Raw genomic sequence first — 18,754 nt, 5'->3', positions numbered from 1 at the left:
GTTTTACAGTACCTGCTGCTGTACTGTATGCAAGAAAACTCAACTTTTGAGTCATTGGTATCTGTCCTTCTTTTTGCTTCCTAAATACACATACCTAATGTTACAGAAACCTGAATTAAAAGTAGCTCTTAGTAATTTACTTGAATGATCTGTAAGTTAGTAATATCCATTAGCTATGATATAACCCATATAAACTGTTGAATTTGGATAAGAATAGTGCATAATGCTCAAAATGTCACCCTTGCAGAAAATGAAGTACCAATACATTGGAACATGCTCTTTATGGCCCTATATATGTGAATGTACAGAATTCCTATGAGCAAATACTGCCTGTTGCAAGATACAAGCTATTTATAGGGACAGATTCAGATTTGGAGATGACATCATGAGATATACTGCTTAGAAAGGTAGGGATATGAATTTAACTTCCTAGAAGCTCTCCTCCCTCCCACTTCTTTTTTTCTGAAGCATAAGCAAATTTAGCAGAGAAGCTAAAATTGACTATTAAATTTATGTACCACTCAGACATATTTGGTCTTTGATCTATTTATTTTAGTTTAAATTAATGAGGATTAGATGTGTCCAGGTTTTAGCGAGAAGGCTTCCAAAGGCAGCAAAAACGGTAAGAGAAGAGCAGTTCATCTTATGACAGCTGGTGCAACAGTAGTGTTTGAGAGCAATGTTTACTACCCATTCTGCTTTCTGAGTGTAGATTTTAAAATACACTGATCTTACTGTGAAGTATCTTTTAATTAACAGCCCTTTGTTTTATATTTTTAGGATGTTTATTTTACAGAAATAAAAAAATTCCACCTTATTAAACATCACATTGCATTTCAGTGAGGTCAAATGTATTAGAAGTCAATGTTGCTGATTATCTTTTCCAGAATTGTTCCATTAATTAGCAGAATGACATTTCTGCATTAGGGAACAGTCAGTAATGTGAAGGAGGAATTACTTTCCTACCTTATACTATCAAGGAATAAAAGCACTCTTTCCTTTGTGAGGAAGGCAGAGTGAGGGGCAGAGGATTCAAGTGAATGTGGAACGTAGATTTAGATGTGTTTGCTGTATCTAAAAAAAGTAAAATGAAAAGTGCTTCAGAACACTCTTTTCCCACCCCACATTACAGAAAAAATACTTTAAAGTAGGAGAGAGGGGAAATGAATAAAAGTTTTTGAATCTTGCTGGGTGATAAAAGAAATCATTATTCCTAAATTGTGTAACTGATGATAAGTTTCTGAAGAAATTACAGGAATAGCTGATAGCATACTTTTGAGGAGTTGATGCATGGACAGAAAGTGGTGTTGTTTTGTTTTGTTTTAAATGTCAAAGTTGTCTAATTTTTTCTCTAGCTTGCTTTTGTTCTTGAATAGATTTCTTTGAATTCTACAGGTGCTTTTCCCACATGAGTGCAAGAAGAGTAATCGGTTAAAAGAAGTGACTGCTGTGGAGGACAGCATGACCACCATGAAAGGAAGTTGCCTCCTCGCACTGCTGTTGGCAGGATTTGGAGTATTGGGAATATTGGAGCCAACAACAACAGCAGATACCCACTGCCACAGAGCTGAGCACCCGGTTATTGCCTACAAAGGTAAGGGGTAGATACAAAACTACTTCTCCAGAAGTGGGCTAAGGATTGTGTGATTGGTTCATGGAAACCTCTGTGGGGAAAAAAAGTGCATTCAGTGCTGTTATGTAGTAACCCTGTGTTCCATACAAGGTAAAGACCACTAGGCTTGCAAAGTTTGTTCACAATTTGGTGCTGAATGTGTCATTTAAAGGAGGGTGACTCATTTCCTCTGTGATTAAAATCAACCTCTACTGTTGCATGGGGTTGTTCCTTTTGAGGTGCAGGACTCTGCATGTGTACACTTAATTTCATGAAGTTGCTCTTGGCCTATTCCTCCAACCCGTCTAGATCCCTTGGGATGGCACACCTGCCCTCAAGCTTAACAACTGTTTCTCTGAATTTGGTGTTATCTGCAAACTTTACAGACTGCAATCTGTTACCTCTCCTTGGTCCTTGATTTAGGTGTTAAATAGGAGAGTTGCCAGGATCAGCCCTTGTGACATTCTGCTTGTTACTGTTCTCATGGTGAAGTAAGGTCACATTACTTCATTTACACATTTACTCTCTGGTCTTGATCACGCAACTGGCTTTTTACCCATCTGGTTGCCCATATGGAGAGACAGACTATAACATCTTGGGTTGAAGTGAGACAGTGTTGAAAGCCTTCAGGTAAATGACATCCCCTGCTCTCCCCTCATTGTTGAAACTAGTAATTTTATTATAGAAAGCAATTGGGTTGGTCAGGAATGATTTACACTTGGCAAATCCATGCTGACTGTTCTCAGTCACCTTCCTCTCCTCTATGTGTTCAGAAAAGTAGAAAAGTGCATTTCAAGCAGACTAACTCCATAACTTTCCCAGGAACTTTAGTGAGGTTAACTGGCCTGTATTTCCCACATTTGTTTTCTTTTGGATACCGAGGACCTTGCTTCATATCTGTGACTTCTCAGAGATTAAGACTGGCTAGTTATTTCAGTGTTTGTGGGTGTATTTGGTTTATTTATTGATTGAGGTCTTGCAAGTCATCCCAGACTCGGGTCACATTTACTGCTGGTAGTTCTTGAACCCCTTCGCTAAACACCGGGTGCCTTTAGGAGCTTGAAACAAAGGAGATATTGAGTTCCTCAGTGTGATCTCTGTCTTCTGGCACTAGATCCATCTCAGCAACAGGCTTATATTTTCTCTGACTTTTCATTGCTGTTGTAGCAGTAGTCTACTTTTGTTGCCCTTGACATTCTTGGCAAGCCGTAACTCCTGCTGAACTTTGTTTAACCACATGCCCATGTGGTGTTTCTAAGTTCCTCCTTGGTCATGTTGTCCCTGTTTATACCTCATACAAACAGCCTTCCTGCATTGGAGCTCTACCATGAGTTCCTTGCTTTGCCAAGCCAGTCTGGTTGTTGTCTTGAGTATTGGGATAGACTGCTAAAGGAGAGTTGGAGCAAAGAGAAGAACACTTGAACGATGTTGTCTGTAAAAATCTGAGGCATTTAATAACTTATCTGATCTTTTTGTTTATTTGTATTGAGATTTTTCCATTAGTATTGCAACTTAGAATGAGTTCCAAATAGTTTGTAGCCATGAGGATGTAGGGATTAAGATGCAGAGATTATATTACAATCCTCCTGTTTTTCTGAGAAAGCACGTGTAATTTTTTTGTTCCAGTAAATTAAGATTTATTGAATTTTAATTGAAAAAAGATTTGTTTTCATTCTTTTCATAAATTTAGAGAAAGTGATGTTTTATTATCTACAGAAATTATTTTGGTTCTGGCATTTTAATGGTTTATTAATGGTGATAGTGCCAGCTGTCCCTTTCTCAAATACATTGACAAATGAACTGAAGTGGTTACATTCTCTACCTGGGAACTGCAAGCCATCAGTCTATTTTCAAAGAGGGACCTTTATCTGTCATTTATTGATGGATTAAATAGTTTGATTTATTCTCATGAAATAGCCGTTTTCTTAGCATTCATGTTATATGTATAATTTAGTTAAAAATGTTATCATAATATACATACACAATTTTGCAAATTAAAGTAGCACAGTCATAATTCTGGCACTTAACTGCTTAATTTCATAAACTGAGGGATCACTACAGGTACTTTTTCTTGGTATACACAATTGTAAAAGCAAATAATTGAGACTAATTTCTAGAGTTCTGTGCTAAAAGTTGATTAAAAATGTGTTGGTTTATGAATCTGACTCAGCCAGAATTTATGAGTAGCTTGAATATAGCCTGATTGTGCCTTTTAGGCTGTTATTTTTCTCTGTTGTATTTAATTTCTAGTGTTGGTCTTCTAGTTCTAAGTTACTATTCTAAGGCTTTTTGGGGCAGAGACCTCCTCTGTCATCTTGTTTCAGTTGCATCTTTTGAAGCTGTAGTTCATCTTCAAAAAAAAAATCTGTCAGGGATCATCAGTAAATCTTAAAAAGTATGTGTAGAAACATATTTGCAATGCTGTATACAATATGTGATAGCTAGGTAACATAACTGATGTGAGCACACAAGTGGTTGACTGGTAGTTGCAGGACTACAGGTTAAGGGAAAGCAGAGACCAAAGGAAAAGATGACCAAGAGGTTTGTCTTTTAGTCTGTATTTTAGGAATGGACTGCTTGGGTTATCAAGGTATAAAAAAAGAGATGCATGCAAAAAGAGATATTTTGTGAATGTGTTCTGCAGTAGGAGTTGGCAGGATCCAGCCAGCCCTTTTCCCAGTGTCTCTATTCCTCCTGTGGCATTTACTGACTTCATGAATGCCTACAGGAAAATGCCCTCTGTATCTATTGACATTATTAGTGCTGCTAGACCAACAGAGTCTTGAAATCTATTTTTAACAGTTACAAAAGCTTTAGTTTGAATGCTGCATTAATACAATATTCTGTAGTCTTTTTATAATAACATTAGATCCATCAGAGCTAAATGTTGTGTGGTATGCTGAAATGCTGAACATTAACCAAGGCTGAATGGAATTGAGTGGTAGGTACTTTAAAGCTTGTAAACTCAATATTTACTTTACAGAGATATCAACTCTTTTGTTTTATTTATAACTGACTAAAGCCTTTTTTCATAGTTTCTGCTATGCCAAAATAGCGATGTACTTATTTGATTTGTTTTCTTTTCAAAAGCCATGGTAGATGGAGTATAAACTATTAAATAAAACTAATGGTGTGAGAGCCTGGTATAGTATACAGATGAATAGCTGCAAAAAAACTAACAAAAAGAAAAAGCAGTCCCCAGGAATTGTCATGGTGAAATATGGAAAGGAAATGTATCTCCTGAAAGACCTTACTTTCTTTCCCACTGCCTATCAAAAACTGCTCACTTAGGTGAAGATCTGTCAAGCTATCTTGTGTAGAGAGGCATATACTATTTCTATCATTGACCTTACCTGTGATATACATCCTGATATCAAAGGGGAAGAATTTCACCCACCAGTTGAAAACCTTTACTTGAGTACTTTGTTTGCCACTGGAAGAGGAAAGAGAAGTTGCAAAAGCAGGGAAGATGCATGCATTTTTGAAGGATTTTTGACATGGTCTAAAGATCTCTTTCATTTAATGTTTCTCATCCACAGTAGTAATAATTATGGTGTAATTTGTTTTTCTGTGTGATTAATGTTAGGACACCTTTTTCCTCTCCCTGAAAATATAATAAATAAGAAAGTCTGCTGTAGATCCTAAAATATTTCAGCTCCAAAATCTGCTGTCATAGGTCTTCTCCAGACTAGAATAAGGCATTTTGCATCTTCCTTGGAAGCTGGAAATTTCCTTTTCTCATTTTTTACAGTTTGTAGGAAGTATCAAAGAAATCAGATTTATATAAAAGCAGACCTCTGAAAATGGGATGGATTGACAGTATCAGCCTGGTAGTGTGCAGTTCATTGTTTACTGTTGGAGCTAACGGTCACAATGCGTAGTTCCTCTTTCAATTACTTTCTCTCCAAGCGGGAATCTGCCTCCAGATGGGCAAAGGTGTGCCAGTCTGTTGAAATACAGCCTTTAAGAAAAAAAGAAAAATCTATCTGTGTATGTTACATGCATATAATAAGGATTCATCAGCTATGCTAGCATAAATCCAATAGAGGTGTTAGAAACCAGAGATTATAAATTGTGTGCAATTTACAGAATTGGGTACAAGGAAACAAGGTGCAGATGACTGTGGGCACAAAGAGACTCATAGTATGAGATTATTGGTCTTTGCATCCGTTTCCATATGTTTACAATGTGTAAGTAAGTATATTTATGCTTGAAATAACTTAAGAGTTAAAGAAAGATAAAGAGCTGAAATAAACAGGTCATTAAAGAGATCCTTGCCATTTTATTTTTATTAAGTTTCATTTTATCTGGATTTGCTTTCATGTGCATGGAGATATGAAATGTTAGCTCAGAAAAGTCTGATCATCAATGTCTTGGAAAATACACTCTCTTAATGTAGTAAAGGGACATTTTTTAACATAAATAGTTATAAAAGACCGTGGAAACCAAATTTCCTGTGGGCAGAAACAGTGAGGGGTAAATGATAGGTGAACGGTGTTTAGAAAAATAACATGACCCTGATAAACAATGGCTATTTAAAAAAGTTAAACTACTCTTACACAAAAAAATCCCCGAAAAAACCACATAAGTAGTGTAACATTTGTCTAAATATTGCCATAGGTTTTAAAACAGTCAGCTGCTTGCTCTACAGAAGCTCTGTGGTAGATGGAACTGATATTCTATTACTGATTTTTTTTTAAAAAAACCCTGTAAAAGTAGTGAGAGTGGCACCCTGTTTCCCTCCCACATCTTCTGAACTTTGAAACTGTCAGACGTGTCAAAACTTGTACTCTTAGCTGAAGACTCATGCTGTAGGCAGACCCATCCATGAGGTAGAACTGAAGAGGCCATCCTAGCTGCTTAGTGGTGTGTGAGAGTAAGCTGGAAAAAAAATTGACCGAACTGCAATTTCAGGTGTGAAGTTGTAAGTATTGACTGTCCTGCAGTTAATCTGTGTAAAGTTGAATTTCTTAGACTTTTCTATCAGAAGTAAGTGCAGTTGTGAACCTGAATTAATTCATGTTGAGCGCACAGCTGAGATCATCTGCTCTGGGGCAAATCTTATTCTTTTATGCTTCTATAAAAGAGTCAAAATTTCAGGTTGTGCTGTCTCAACAAAAAAGCATCAGCTGACGTAATTTCTTTACAGCACAGCATATATATAAAATATCACTAATTAGAGCTTCTAAAATTATCTGTTGAATAAACATGCTCAAAAATAACGTATCTCAATCCATAGAAGAAATGAACATAAACCCTTCATTTTACTTGAGGTTAACCAGAAAAGAAAACTACCAGTTATTTTTTGATTCCTTGGTTTGAGAATCTTAAGAAATGTATTTTTCTAACCACCATAGAATTCCCTCACTTGATGTTTTTTTAAGTAATATAGACTCAGTACATTGCTTTGCTCATTTTATCATGTGGTTTGTATACAGAGTGCATGCATTTAACATGTGCCAAGAGGAAATAAAATGTGGGCTGAGTGAAGGATACATGTTGTATGAACTTGTTTTTGTTTGTACTCCCTTCTCTTTTCCTTAATCTTGTTGCAAAGTACTGTTTATACTAATATTAGTCTATTAAGCTGCTCAGTTTTTATTGCTTTTTCTTTCTCTTTCCACTGTTTTTCAAAAATACGCTTTAATGACCTCCTGACAGCTTCAGCAGTGGGATTGAGATGTATTGATTTCCATCCCCTATTCTCTTTTGTTTTTTTCTTTAAATAAAGATGATTCATCACTCAAGAACAGTTGATTGCTAGATATTTCAGCTTTGCTTTGTCTAGACAATAGGACTACAAGATTGCTTCCACTACCCTGTCAAGGACTAGTCCCTCTTGTAGAGGAATTTGTATCTAATCAGGTTTGCCTTTACTTTTTGCACAGGAGACTAAGCACCTAGCTTGAGAATGGCAGCTTTCAACTGCTTACAGTTAATTTTAAAAATTATAGCGTTGAAGACTGACAAGTATTATCCCCTTACTGTTTCCCTTAATCATCTGGTATCTTTGATATGCATTCCCACAAAAAACAGAGTAGGGCAAGGACTGAGTTCTCTAAGCAGAGACTTAGATACCGGCTAACGTATTCCCATCCCCCTGCCCAGAATTGGTCATGCTTTAAAGCAAGGATCAATTTACAGTTCTTTTGGCATCCCAGTCAAGAGCTGGCCCATCATACCATATTAATAATTTTAATAAGTTTCCGATAATTGAAAATCAGCAGTGACTGCAATAGCCAGTAAGCCACACATGCATGTCCTGTGAGCCTTTTCATGGCCTTTCCCGGGCTGATTTTGTCCCTGTTGCCCTAATGTGGAAGTCTGGAGCATATGAAATTTCCTGGTTGTTAATGAAGTAGCAGGATGAGAGGCTCCTGTCCACATTCCACTAGCTGTGAAAAGCAGACAGATGGAGTTACATTCTGGTCTTTTGTTCTTTTTTTTTTTTTTTCCCTCCTGTTTCTTCTTTCTCTCAAAAGAGAGGGATTTTTTATGGGGATAGGCATTTTTACTGAAAGGTTGTCAAACATCCAAACTAGAATATGTTAAAGTAACCAATGAGTAGAGCTCCTAAGCAGCTGAAGTTCTGTCATCTTCTAGAAGTTTTGATGTATTTAAACACAAGAGGAAACACAATATTGCTTTGATTGTTCTGTTTTTTTTTTTTTCTCCAGCAGACAGTAATTTTTTTTTTTTTTTCATAACAGACTGTCCCTTCTATTGACAGTCATCAGTGTGAGTATTCTACTGATGTACCCCTTGGAAAAGGAGTTAATGAAACATATGCATTGTTTCTAAATCATCTGGCACAGTGTAAATTATGTTTTCCTGAAGTTTTAAGTTCTCTATGCATAATCTAAATGCTAGTTCATGTGAATTTTGTTCTTCTCTCTCTTCAGGGAGTGCATTGCAACATCTCCAAATCTAATGAGTGTCGACTGAAGTGGAAGGGCACATATATGGCTAGCTGGCGTTGCATGGCTAAGGACCTGAGAGTCAGCCTGTTGATGTAACCGATTTCTGCCCAGGGCTTCGTGGGGCTTGTGGCTTTGCAGTCGTCACATCCCAGCAGTACCCAGTTGTGCTGTGTGGAGTGGGTCACCCTGTGGGCTCCATTGCTGGCAAGTGTGCCCATGCACCCTGCCTGGCCTTTTTCAGCACTGTCAGCAACACGTCTCTATGTTTGACAAGAAACGTCCTTAATTCAGTTCTTCTTAGTTACTTCTGAATTAACCTGGACTGTTAGTTCATGAAGGATGGCGACAGTTGCAGTTACTGGCTTTCTTATCCTGGGCAACTGTTTTTATACTTGGTAGTGACCGAATTTCTGGAACGGCTCATTCCAGTAGTCTTCCCTTTCATGTTCTGTGCAGCATTTACAGGGACTGTCTTGCACTCACTCACTTGTACCTGCTGCTGTTACTGCCTGTCACTGAAAGCCACCTTCTGCTGGCTGTCTCTTTGCCTGAGAGATCTGGGGGAAACCCTGGCCCACCCTTGGGCCTTGCTGGGAGCTCTGCAATTTCTAGGAATCTTAAAGGTCTGGAGGAAAACATGTTAATTTTCCCCCTCTATATCTTAAATAAACTCTCAGAGATTCTTTGTGTTTATTTGACAGAATGGGTGGAAGTAGAGAAGTGCAGTCAGTATTTCTTCAAAGTGATTTTTTTTTCACATGCTTTCTTTCCTGTGTTCCTCTGCAGCAATTTGCTGTTGGCAAGACTATAGGACACTGAATAGCAGCAGATTTTGTTTGCGTGGCTGAACGTGGTAGATACTCACTTGTTATGTGGCAATTTGACACATCCAGGTGAGACCACATTTTGAATTGTCATATGCTTATCTTTCAGCTTACAATGCCGACTTCAGGATTTGTTCTGAAGGTGTTCCGGACAAAGAAATGCAGTCCTTCTCTACTATTTCTGAGAATTAGGAGCTCACTATTTTACACCCAGCTCTACAGTATATCAACTAAAGTAGTTATTAATAATGGCAAATACCTGGAATTTGACAGCACTCTTTAGAACAAAAATAATTTCTACAAAAAAGAAGTGTTGTTCTGTTGTTTGTAGGATTGTTGTTTTTCCTTTTCTTTTTCTTGCTCATCACTTTCTTTTTATGGCTTGGGGCATTTTCTGTTTTTTGTAGTAAGGGAGTGGAGGGAGTGGGAAGCATATTCCACTTTGAAGTCCTGACTTCAAGCTCTTACCAAGATTAGTGTCAGGCTTTATCCTGGATGTCCTTTGTGTTACAATATGACTGGTTTTGTTAGTTTCTGTATTTTTTGCAAGATTTATCTTCAGACAGAAAATATTTTAAGAGCTATAGTATTGGGAAAAATGATAGAATCAAGAAATTGTATTATGCTAAAACAATGTAAATGAAGTTTAGTATGTTCATATGACAACATAAATAAGAATGCCTCATCACAAGATAGTCAGTTTTATGAACAAGATCTTGCTAACTGAAACTGATATTTTTCCACGCAAAATAACATGGCTTTATTGTAACTGTCTATAGGCAGTTGGCTTTGTTTCCATTCCCTACAATATATATATATATAATACATATATAAAAATTCAGCAGGTTTCTTTAAAAACTTCCTTGTTGAGAACAAATACTGTTTTCCCGCATCAATACAACACTATTTCCTTCAAAATGAATTCTGTGGCTGGTTGCCAAAGCCAGCATGTAAGTGTTAAAAAGTGAAAGATTAAACCTCCCTGAAGAAAGGCCATGACTAAGGATGTCAAGTGTGTTACGTGTCACTCCATCCCTGTTCTTAACATTCCAGATGGCAGGTAGCAGCAGCAGTGTGGGGGCTGGAGCTGGTAACGAGAAGGGGTAACTATGCTCACTGGGAAGAGCATGTGGGCTCTGTGCTGGCTTAGATGTAAAGTTACTGGTTTTTGACTGGCAGAACCTCTCCAGGGCAAAATAAATTTTAAACCAGGATGGTGAAAGGCAGATGCCGGATGAAACACAGATGAGCTTCACAGTATAGTTTTCACAGCATGCTCATCTCTTGCCTATCCCACTGAATGGGTCCATGCCCTGAAGTGTCAACCAACTGACCTGCAACGTGATTTACAGTGTAAATTGGGAGAAGGTTTCTCTTGTTTCATCTTCCTTCAATGATTACTTTCAATTTCTCCTGGGAATTCTCACTCATTTCTTGTATTTCTTTTATTTTAGATCTCTTGCATTGATTAGCTTTCTGTAGTCTCTCCTCCCCCTTTTCTGCTCTTAAATTATATGTTTCATGTTTAGAACATTCCTCATTTGTAGAGATTGGATTGAGACGTAATATTGAGACTTGATTTATAATAGCACTGCTGTCTGCCACAGGCTCCTTATACCTTTTTTCTGGGCCATCTTGAACTAGCAGCTGACAAAACCAGGATATTAAAACAGAAGGAACATAAGTCTGGTGCAGGATAATAATTCTTCTGTTTCTGTGAGGTTTTCCCTCCTCCTTATCTTCTCCCTGATGTGTCCCCATTGTTCTTCTGGTCTTTCCCTCTATGCTGTCTATCTAAATCTCACATAATATAGTTTTGCAACACATATGCTCTCCCCCAGGCTTCCTAAAGCATGGGAACTTGGCCTTAATCTTTTCTTACTATGTTAATGTTGGTTCCAGAACTTTCCTTGAATTATTTTTTTTTTAAGTCTTTCTGGATCTCTGCTTCAGCACCTTTTGTTAGCACTGCACTGTCTATGATTTTATGCTGAATGCCTTTTTGTGCCTCCTTACCTGAACATAATCCCAAATCTAGTTAAATCTGCTTATAATTTGATGACAGGCTTCTGGTCATCTTTGCACTTAAAACTATTGGGTTTGGGTTTTTTCCTTGAACTGTGCAGTTTTGATGTTTCATATTTCTTATCTGGATGCCTCCTCCTTTGCCTGAATATGTGTGTTTGTATGTATGTGTACATATATGTAGGAATATATTCCTACGTATATATAGGAATCTTGAATGATACAACCTGTAAAACATTCCATCATGTGTAGCCTGTTAAAGTAAATTGATTTTAGTATTTTCCAGTGATTCCTCAGACCTCTTTGCTTCCTGTTGAAGTTAATTTTTTTCTAATGCATGTTAAGTTATTTACTGATCTACAGAACACTCATTCTAGCTGTGAAATTCAATGGAGGTGACTCCTTGGTTTGCCCTTACAAACATGACACCTAAAATCTGTCTTGTGATTCTCCAGGTGCCCCCATCTGAAAATTCTTTTTTACACTTGTTTTCTCTTCTAAATATCCATTGCCCTCAAGCTCCTCTCTCTTGTACAGCCAGGTGTATACACATTTCAACAGGAGTAGGGATGCTAAATCTACTACTGATAGGTTCAAAAAACCAAAATTTAGTGATTGCTCTGAGGATAGCAATTTCCCACAGCTGATACAGTGAAGAATCTAAACAGTGAGAGGCCAGATAGCAATCTCTGCTGTGTTTCTGCAGCAGTAGGTTTGAGTTTGTAGTGGTCATGTCATTCAGGCTGATATTTGTGAATATTCCATTTCAAGATAATGAGAACAGATACATGTGATGATGACAGAGAGTAAGAATGGCAGTAAAATGCAATCTACAAGCAGAAACACATAAACCTGTATTACAATTAAATTCGTCATAGAAGAAATCCCAGAACTGAGCTCCCCAAACTCAGGTGCTTCAGTTTTGGCTCTTCCTTTCTTTCCCCTTAGTTTTTATTTGTTTCTTCATGGTAGTCTGCTGGAGTGGTATTTTCGTGGTTCCTAATTTGAACAATTAGTAGAGATTGGAAGGCTTTTTGCTTCAAGGCAGAAAAAGATTTGTAAAGTCCTGTTTCAACTCTTGGATTACTTGACAGTCACTCTACATTTCTTGTTCAAAATACGGTGTGGAAGATCAGGCAACTGAAAATTTTTAAGCATAGTTCTTCACCACTTAAACTGTTATTAAACTTTTTTTTTTTTAAAAATACAATGCTATCCTCAGATGACTGATACTGTATAATCTAAAAATATTATTACAACTGGTATGCCATGTTTGAGTCAAGGATTTGTTTCCTCATAAGTGGGAAGGGTATGGTTAATGAGATTTCTTCCAGCTGGCTTGTGTAACTTTGCAAAGTAGGTTTTGCTATTATTTTTTGGAATGGTCCGGGGCTCTATTTTCATACTGTTTCTGTGTATGAGCAAAAGAAATCTCAAAGGGAATGTAATTGTATATGATGGCTGATACCTTGTCACTGCATAATTTCTGTAGAACTCACAAGTGATTCTGAGTATATAAAAACTGTGCTCATAGCACCAAAACTGCTTTCATCTAAGTGGGGGTTCAGTCTTTTTTCCCTTACACGGTCTTCTATTTGTATGCACTTTCTGTGTTTGAACAATGAAGCATAAACAATTCAAACCCCTTGTTCAGAAAAATAATAAATAACTAGTCATTGCAGCAGATGTTACTGTCTCTTCCCCGAGGGCACAGACAGTCAGAATCCAAATTCCCTTTAATTATCCCAGTAATAGACATATGTACACACATAAGAATGCAGAAATATGTACTTCTAGCTGGGGAAGCTCTGGCAGGCAACAAAAACAGGAATGCAGGCTGGATTTTAGACCTTGAGACTTCGGAGGTTAAAGTGGATTGTAAAAGCAGGTCAGCGAACCAGGGTAAGGCAATTGCTGTGACTTTGTCTGCCCTGCATTGAGAGCAGTAGGCAAATTGTGGAGTCAATGACTTTGTCCTTTATATAGAATGAAAGAAAGATGTGAGAAGTCGGTAGAAGGAAGTTTACCGTAGGATTAAGAAAGAAGTTCAAGTTCACTTGTTTAAAGTCAAGAAACGTATACTCTAAGTATGCCTTATTTTTTGGAGTCTTTTTCCCATTAACAATAAATAAATTACTTATAGACCTGCTTCATTACCTCCAAAATTGTTCTGAAGCCATATATTTGTTTAAAAAATAGAGGCACAATAAGCATGTGGTAAACTTTCTGAAAAACGTCAAGAGGTTTATGGTCTTGTGATTTGTTTTATTACAGACAATTTAAGGTCCAGAGGAGCTCAGGGAGCTGTCAGAGCTTCTAGATAAAGCTGGAGCTACATATTTATTTCTTGGCCTCTACAGTTCTGTTTGTAAAGAAAGGCAAACTTCAGGACTGTGTTAAGTTGTGTTGGATAGTAAAAGGAAGGCAGCTGCCTTGTTTGTGATCTAAATAGAACTCCAGAATCCTGGATCTTGAAAGGGAGCTGCAGTTTTGAGGCTGGTTTTGTCCCTTTGTTGTGGGTTTTCTTTTCCCTCTCTCTGTAAGCAAAGATGAGCTCTGAACTGCAGATGGAGATCTGACATGTTTCCACAGGGAAACCAAATGTAGTGTGGTAAGACTTAAAAGACGAATCTTTTAGTTTGTGGTTGTTGATTTAATCATGTTGGGCAAAGTCATAAATCCATCTTTTATTTTATAGAGGATTGGATTGCGTTATCTAATCCTGCCTAAACAATATTTTTATTTTTTCTTGATAGGGAGAAATGATGTTTTATTTTCTTATATCTTCCTACATACCTATTTTAGAAACTACACAGTTTTTACTATGTAATTACTGTCTAATTACCAGAATGCCTACAGTTTTCAATATATTATGATTAAAAAATATTCTCAGTTTTTAGAAGAAATATTGTTTATTTTCAATTTTATTATAAGTTAAGGATTAGATATTATAAATATATATTCTTTTGTTTCTCAGTTATGATGTCCACATACTCTTAATTCTGTATTACTGAAGTCAGCCCTGGTATGAATGTGTTCTCTATGGTAAGAGCTACATGCAAAGTCTGTTTACTTAAAATGAAATACTGAGTATTGTAGGAGACCCAACTGTCCCAATTCTTTCATTTTACAGAGAAGCATGAAATGGTGTCAGCCAATGCTATCTTCTTGTTGCTGAACTGGTACTTTTCTCCATATGTTTTGCATCCTGTCTACTTCTGGTGAACTCCATGTAGATTTTTAGGACCTTCTGGTAGCAAAGACTGTTAGATCTGTTACATCCATGATCCTCCGTAGCCTTGACGTATGGATGTTTGTATCATATATATGAAAAAGTGAGCATGCCAATTATGTTCTAATCTCAGTAACAACTGAACCAAGAATTTCATTGGGGTGGCTGGGGCTTACTTGGCTTTTTGTTTTTGTCAGAACAGATTTGTCTGTTTCTGTAATGTTGAAATGTTAAAGAATTGCTTTTTTCTTGTTTGACCATTTGACTAAGGTTCTTAATGAAGTAGTTTGTCCTTCTGATAAACTAAAAAAAAGCAGAAAATGTGCCTTTCTGGCCTGTGGTTCATCCTGGTGGAATATATATGTGCTTGGCATCTGAGGGCCAGATTACTAGGGTATTTTCTTGCTTTTTGTAAATAACTTCAACTCTGGGACTAAAATGCAGTGCTGGTACCACCTTAAGCTCTACTATTCTAAGAAGCATTAATAATTATTTTCTCTGCCTCTGAAATGCATGCTAAAGAAGGAGATCATTAGGAGCCATGTGGAAAGGAGTAATGAATACCCAAAGCGTTGACTTGAAGCTGTAACTATGTTGGATGCTCCTGGCATTGCAACTTTCAGGGAGCCTGTATGTACAGCCTAGGCATCGGGCACTCTACAGCATCTCCAACTGTCAGGGCAACCCCAGTATCGATACAGATTGAGGCATGAAGAGATTGAGAGCATCCCTGTGGAGAAGGACCTGAGAGTCCTGGTGGATGAGAAGCTGGACAAGAGCCAGCAATGTGCGCGTGTGGCCCAGAAGGCCAATCATATCCTGGGCTGCATCAAAAGAAGTATGGCTAGCAGGTCAAGCAAAGTGGTTCTGCCCCTCTACTCTACTCTGGTGTTACCACACCTGGAATACTGCATCCAGCTCTGGAGCCCTCAGTACTGGAAAGACATGGACATGTTGGAGTACGTCCAGAGGAGGGCCACCAAAATGATCAAAGGCCTGGAACACCTTCCCTCTGAAGAGAGGCTGAGAGAGTTGGGGTTGTTCAGCTAGGAGAAGAGAAGGCTCTGAGGAGATCTTATTGCAGCGTTTCAGTACTTAAAGGAGGCTTATAAGAAACATGGAGAAACTTTTTAGCAAGGCCTGTAGCAATAGGACAAGGCATAATGGTTTTCAAATAAAAAGGAGAGATTTAGACTAGATATTAGGAAGAAATTTTTTACGTTGATGGTGGTGAAGTGCTGGAACGGGTTGCTGAGATAGGGATACCCTATCTCTGGAAACATTCAGGGTCAGGTTGGATGGGGCTCTGAGCAGCGTGATCTGGTTGAAGATGTCCCTGCTCGGTGCAGTGGGATTGGACTACATGACCTTCATGGTCCCGTCCAACCCAAACCATTTTATGATTCTGTGACTTCCCCCAAACCTTCAGTGGAAGATAGCTCTGCAGCAGCAAGACACAGTCACCTTAGTGAAACAGTTCTGCAAGACGAAGTGTCTAAGCAGTCACGGTCATAAAGCTAAGGAGGTATATGGTCCTGGAAGCAGGTCCGCCAACGTACCATTGCCTAGAGAAAGCATATGTCTGGAATTGCTGGGTTTGGAAAAGCAGCCTGCAATGGGCAGGCCTACTCTGCTTTGTACTGAACTGCTGTTTTCAAAGTGTTCAGCTTCTACTGAAGTGTTCTTCTTCCATGAGCCTTATGGAAGAACAGCAAGTAGCAGGGCGTGTGTTCACATTCAAATTTTGAGATTAGTATAATTATCATATTGTTTTTGCTGGGGTACTTCTAACTTCTAGAATTAGTCTTTTCTGTAAGAGAAATGGAAAAATATTTGCTGTACTAACTATATTTGTAACATGGGATGAATCGTCATTTGGTTTTGGAAGTAGTACAGCCATTCTTCGATTGAACTGTCATGATAGCATCCTCTTTTTGTTGCAACCTGTGGAATAATATTTGCATGTATTTCCTTTATTTGCTCAGGCTGTGGTAGGTTTTTTCCTTTCATCTGCAGTGAGTCAATGTTTTACCAGCAAAGGTGTGTTTAATGCATTTCTGTGAGAAAACAATACAGTGAAAGAGATAGAAAAGATTGGTGGTTGGAAATGTATGAAAAAAATACATAGGCAAAAGTAAATTGTAAAAGATGCAACAGGCCATATTTCTACTTTTGCTTTCCAACACAGAGCAATACTACTTTTCCTGAAGTTGTTCCAAGTGAACTTATTATTCATGGATATGCTTATATTATAATGGGAATTTTAAAATAAGAAGTTTGCAATTACACTGAATTGATATCGATGATGCACAGAAATTACTGAAGAAAACCTTGGTTTTCTCAGTCCTAGTTTTAAAATAGTTAGGGACAATGGATTCCTGAAGCATCACAGTGTTTACAAGCTCACCTGTGTCCTTAAAGAATGCATGTTGCAAATAAATCCTGAAACACTGAATGAATGAACGGGTGGATCACCTCTTCCCAGCTGTGACACCAATAGATTCCTCTAGGGTTAACGAGGTTGGCACAAGGGCAGCTTGGTAATGTGATGGAGTCAATGTGGCACATCACGGTAGAGACTTCTGATGTGTCTTGCTGCCTTTGAAGAGGATAGTAATGTAACTTGAGTACCACATGAAGACAAGATCTAAGGCTAAAATAACTGTATATCTTCAGGAAGACAAGGATTATTATATCATCCTTAGATTAGATACAGTTAATTATAAAATAACTTTAGCAGGCGGTAGATTAGTGAATTTGTTGTACCGATGCCACCCAGAGACTTCTGTTAATATTGCAAATGTACTAGTTTTCAACTGTGCTGCTATGTATTATTATTATTATTATTATTATTATTATTATTATTATTATTATTATTTTGCTAACAGTGTTTCTTCAGGAAGGTGGTACTGCCCATATGCATACATTTGTGCTTACTATTTTCAAAAAGGATACCATGGCATGAGGTGTCATATACATACACACACTGTAAACACTACTGAAGTTCTTAATATCTATGTTAATTTTTTAATGAAATCAGATCTTTATTGCCTTTTAACTTTGTTACTTACCATTAAAGATCACTACTGAATTCAATTCTAAACATACAACTCTATTCCTTATTAGTCATTTCTCAATTTGTTTTACTGTTTACTATAGCTCTACCGTGAAGGGCTGAATAATGAAACTTACATTAGAGAGGACTTTACTATTTCATTTGCAAAGAACTGCAGTGCTCAGACCTTGGCAAGTCCTTGGACAATGGAAACCAAACAAGCTATGGCCTGTTGGGCAATATAAAATTTAAACTAAAACTGAGACAGATTTCTGGACATTTTTTGTATAAGTATCGGAAGTCCTTCTGCTCAGTTTCAGTATGAACTTCCTTAGTATTTAAAGATCTTTAGGAGACTCTCTTGATCTTTCCTAGAAGCTGAGGGGACCTTGGTGCGTTTACTCCTACTAAATCTAAGTTATTAAAGGTAAACAACAACTAACCAACAAAACCAAAACCTGATACCCCCATGAAAACTCATGTGATTCACAGCATGTTTATGAAAGCTGTAGCTTTCTCAGAATCCACCTATTTCAGTATCCATCTTTTAGTTCCATGGGAAAAGATACATTTTCTTTGGAGAATGTTTTTGAGTTAAAAGGCCTACAGATTTCAGTTCTGTAATAGCAATTAAAAAAAAAACTCAAACAAAACTTTTTTTTTTTTTTGCCAAGAATATATCTTGACCGTACAGAAAGTACCCAGCATGTGTTGGAGACCAGCTGTTGTTATGAATGTATGTATACCATGATATAGTTTTCCGTGGACAGTTTTAAGTCTGACACCAATGTCTGCAGACCAGTAAACATGCATAAGTAGTTTTAAAGGAGAAAAAAGAAATGCTGATTGAAGACGTGTTTGAATAAGTGGTTTGGTATCAGGAGTAAGAAGAGAGAAGTCACTGAAGAGCTAGGCATTTTGCTGTGCTGCACATGAATTGAAGGCAGAGGAATGCTGGGAAGGGGGGGATTAGAACTGGAAAAGGGAGGGATTTTGCTCTTTGTTGCTTTTGATCAGCAGGCAGTATGATTAGGTTATGTGTCAGCAGGCTAGCTTAATTTACACATTTGTTTATGGTATTGTTGT

The 18,754-nt window shown here is 37.6% G+C and overlaps 1 protein-coding gene across 6 annotated transcripts in view; it reads left to right on the top strand.

Annotated features, from left to right (window-relative positions):
• SEMA5A (semaphorin 5A) overlaps positions 1–18,754 on the top strand; it is a 331,622-nt gene that overhangs the window by 102,576 nt on the left and 210,292 nt on the right. For all 6 annotated transcript variants that reach the window (XM_054059836.1, XM_054059835.1, XM_054059837.1 and 3 more), the window contains one exon: positions 1,396–1,594. In XM_054059836.1, coding sequence (XP_053915811.1) covers positions 1,462–1,594 — 133 coding nt within the window. In that variant the 5' untranslated portion in view covers positions 1,396–1,461. The remainder of the gene's footprint in view (positions 1–1,395; positions 1,595–18,754) is intronic.

This window comes from Cuculus canorus, chromosome 2 (genome assembly GCF_017976375.1).
Source record: "Cuculus canorus isolate bCucCan1 chromosome 2, bCucCan1.pri, whole genome shotgun sequence".
NCBI classification, from domain to species: domain Eukaryota; kingdom Metazoa; phylum Chordata; class Aves; order Cuculiformes; family Cuculidae; genus Cuculus; species Cuculus canorus.
The sequence above is the reverse complement of the archived record's forward strand: the minus strand, read 5'-3'. Positions and strand labels throughout refer to the sequence as shown.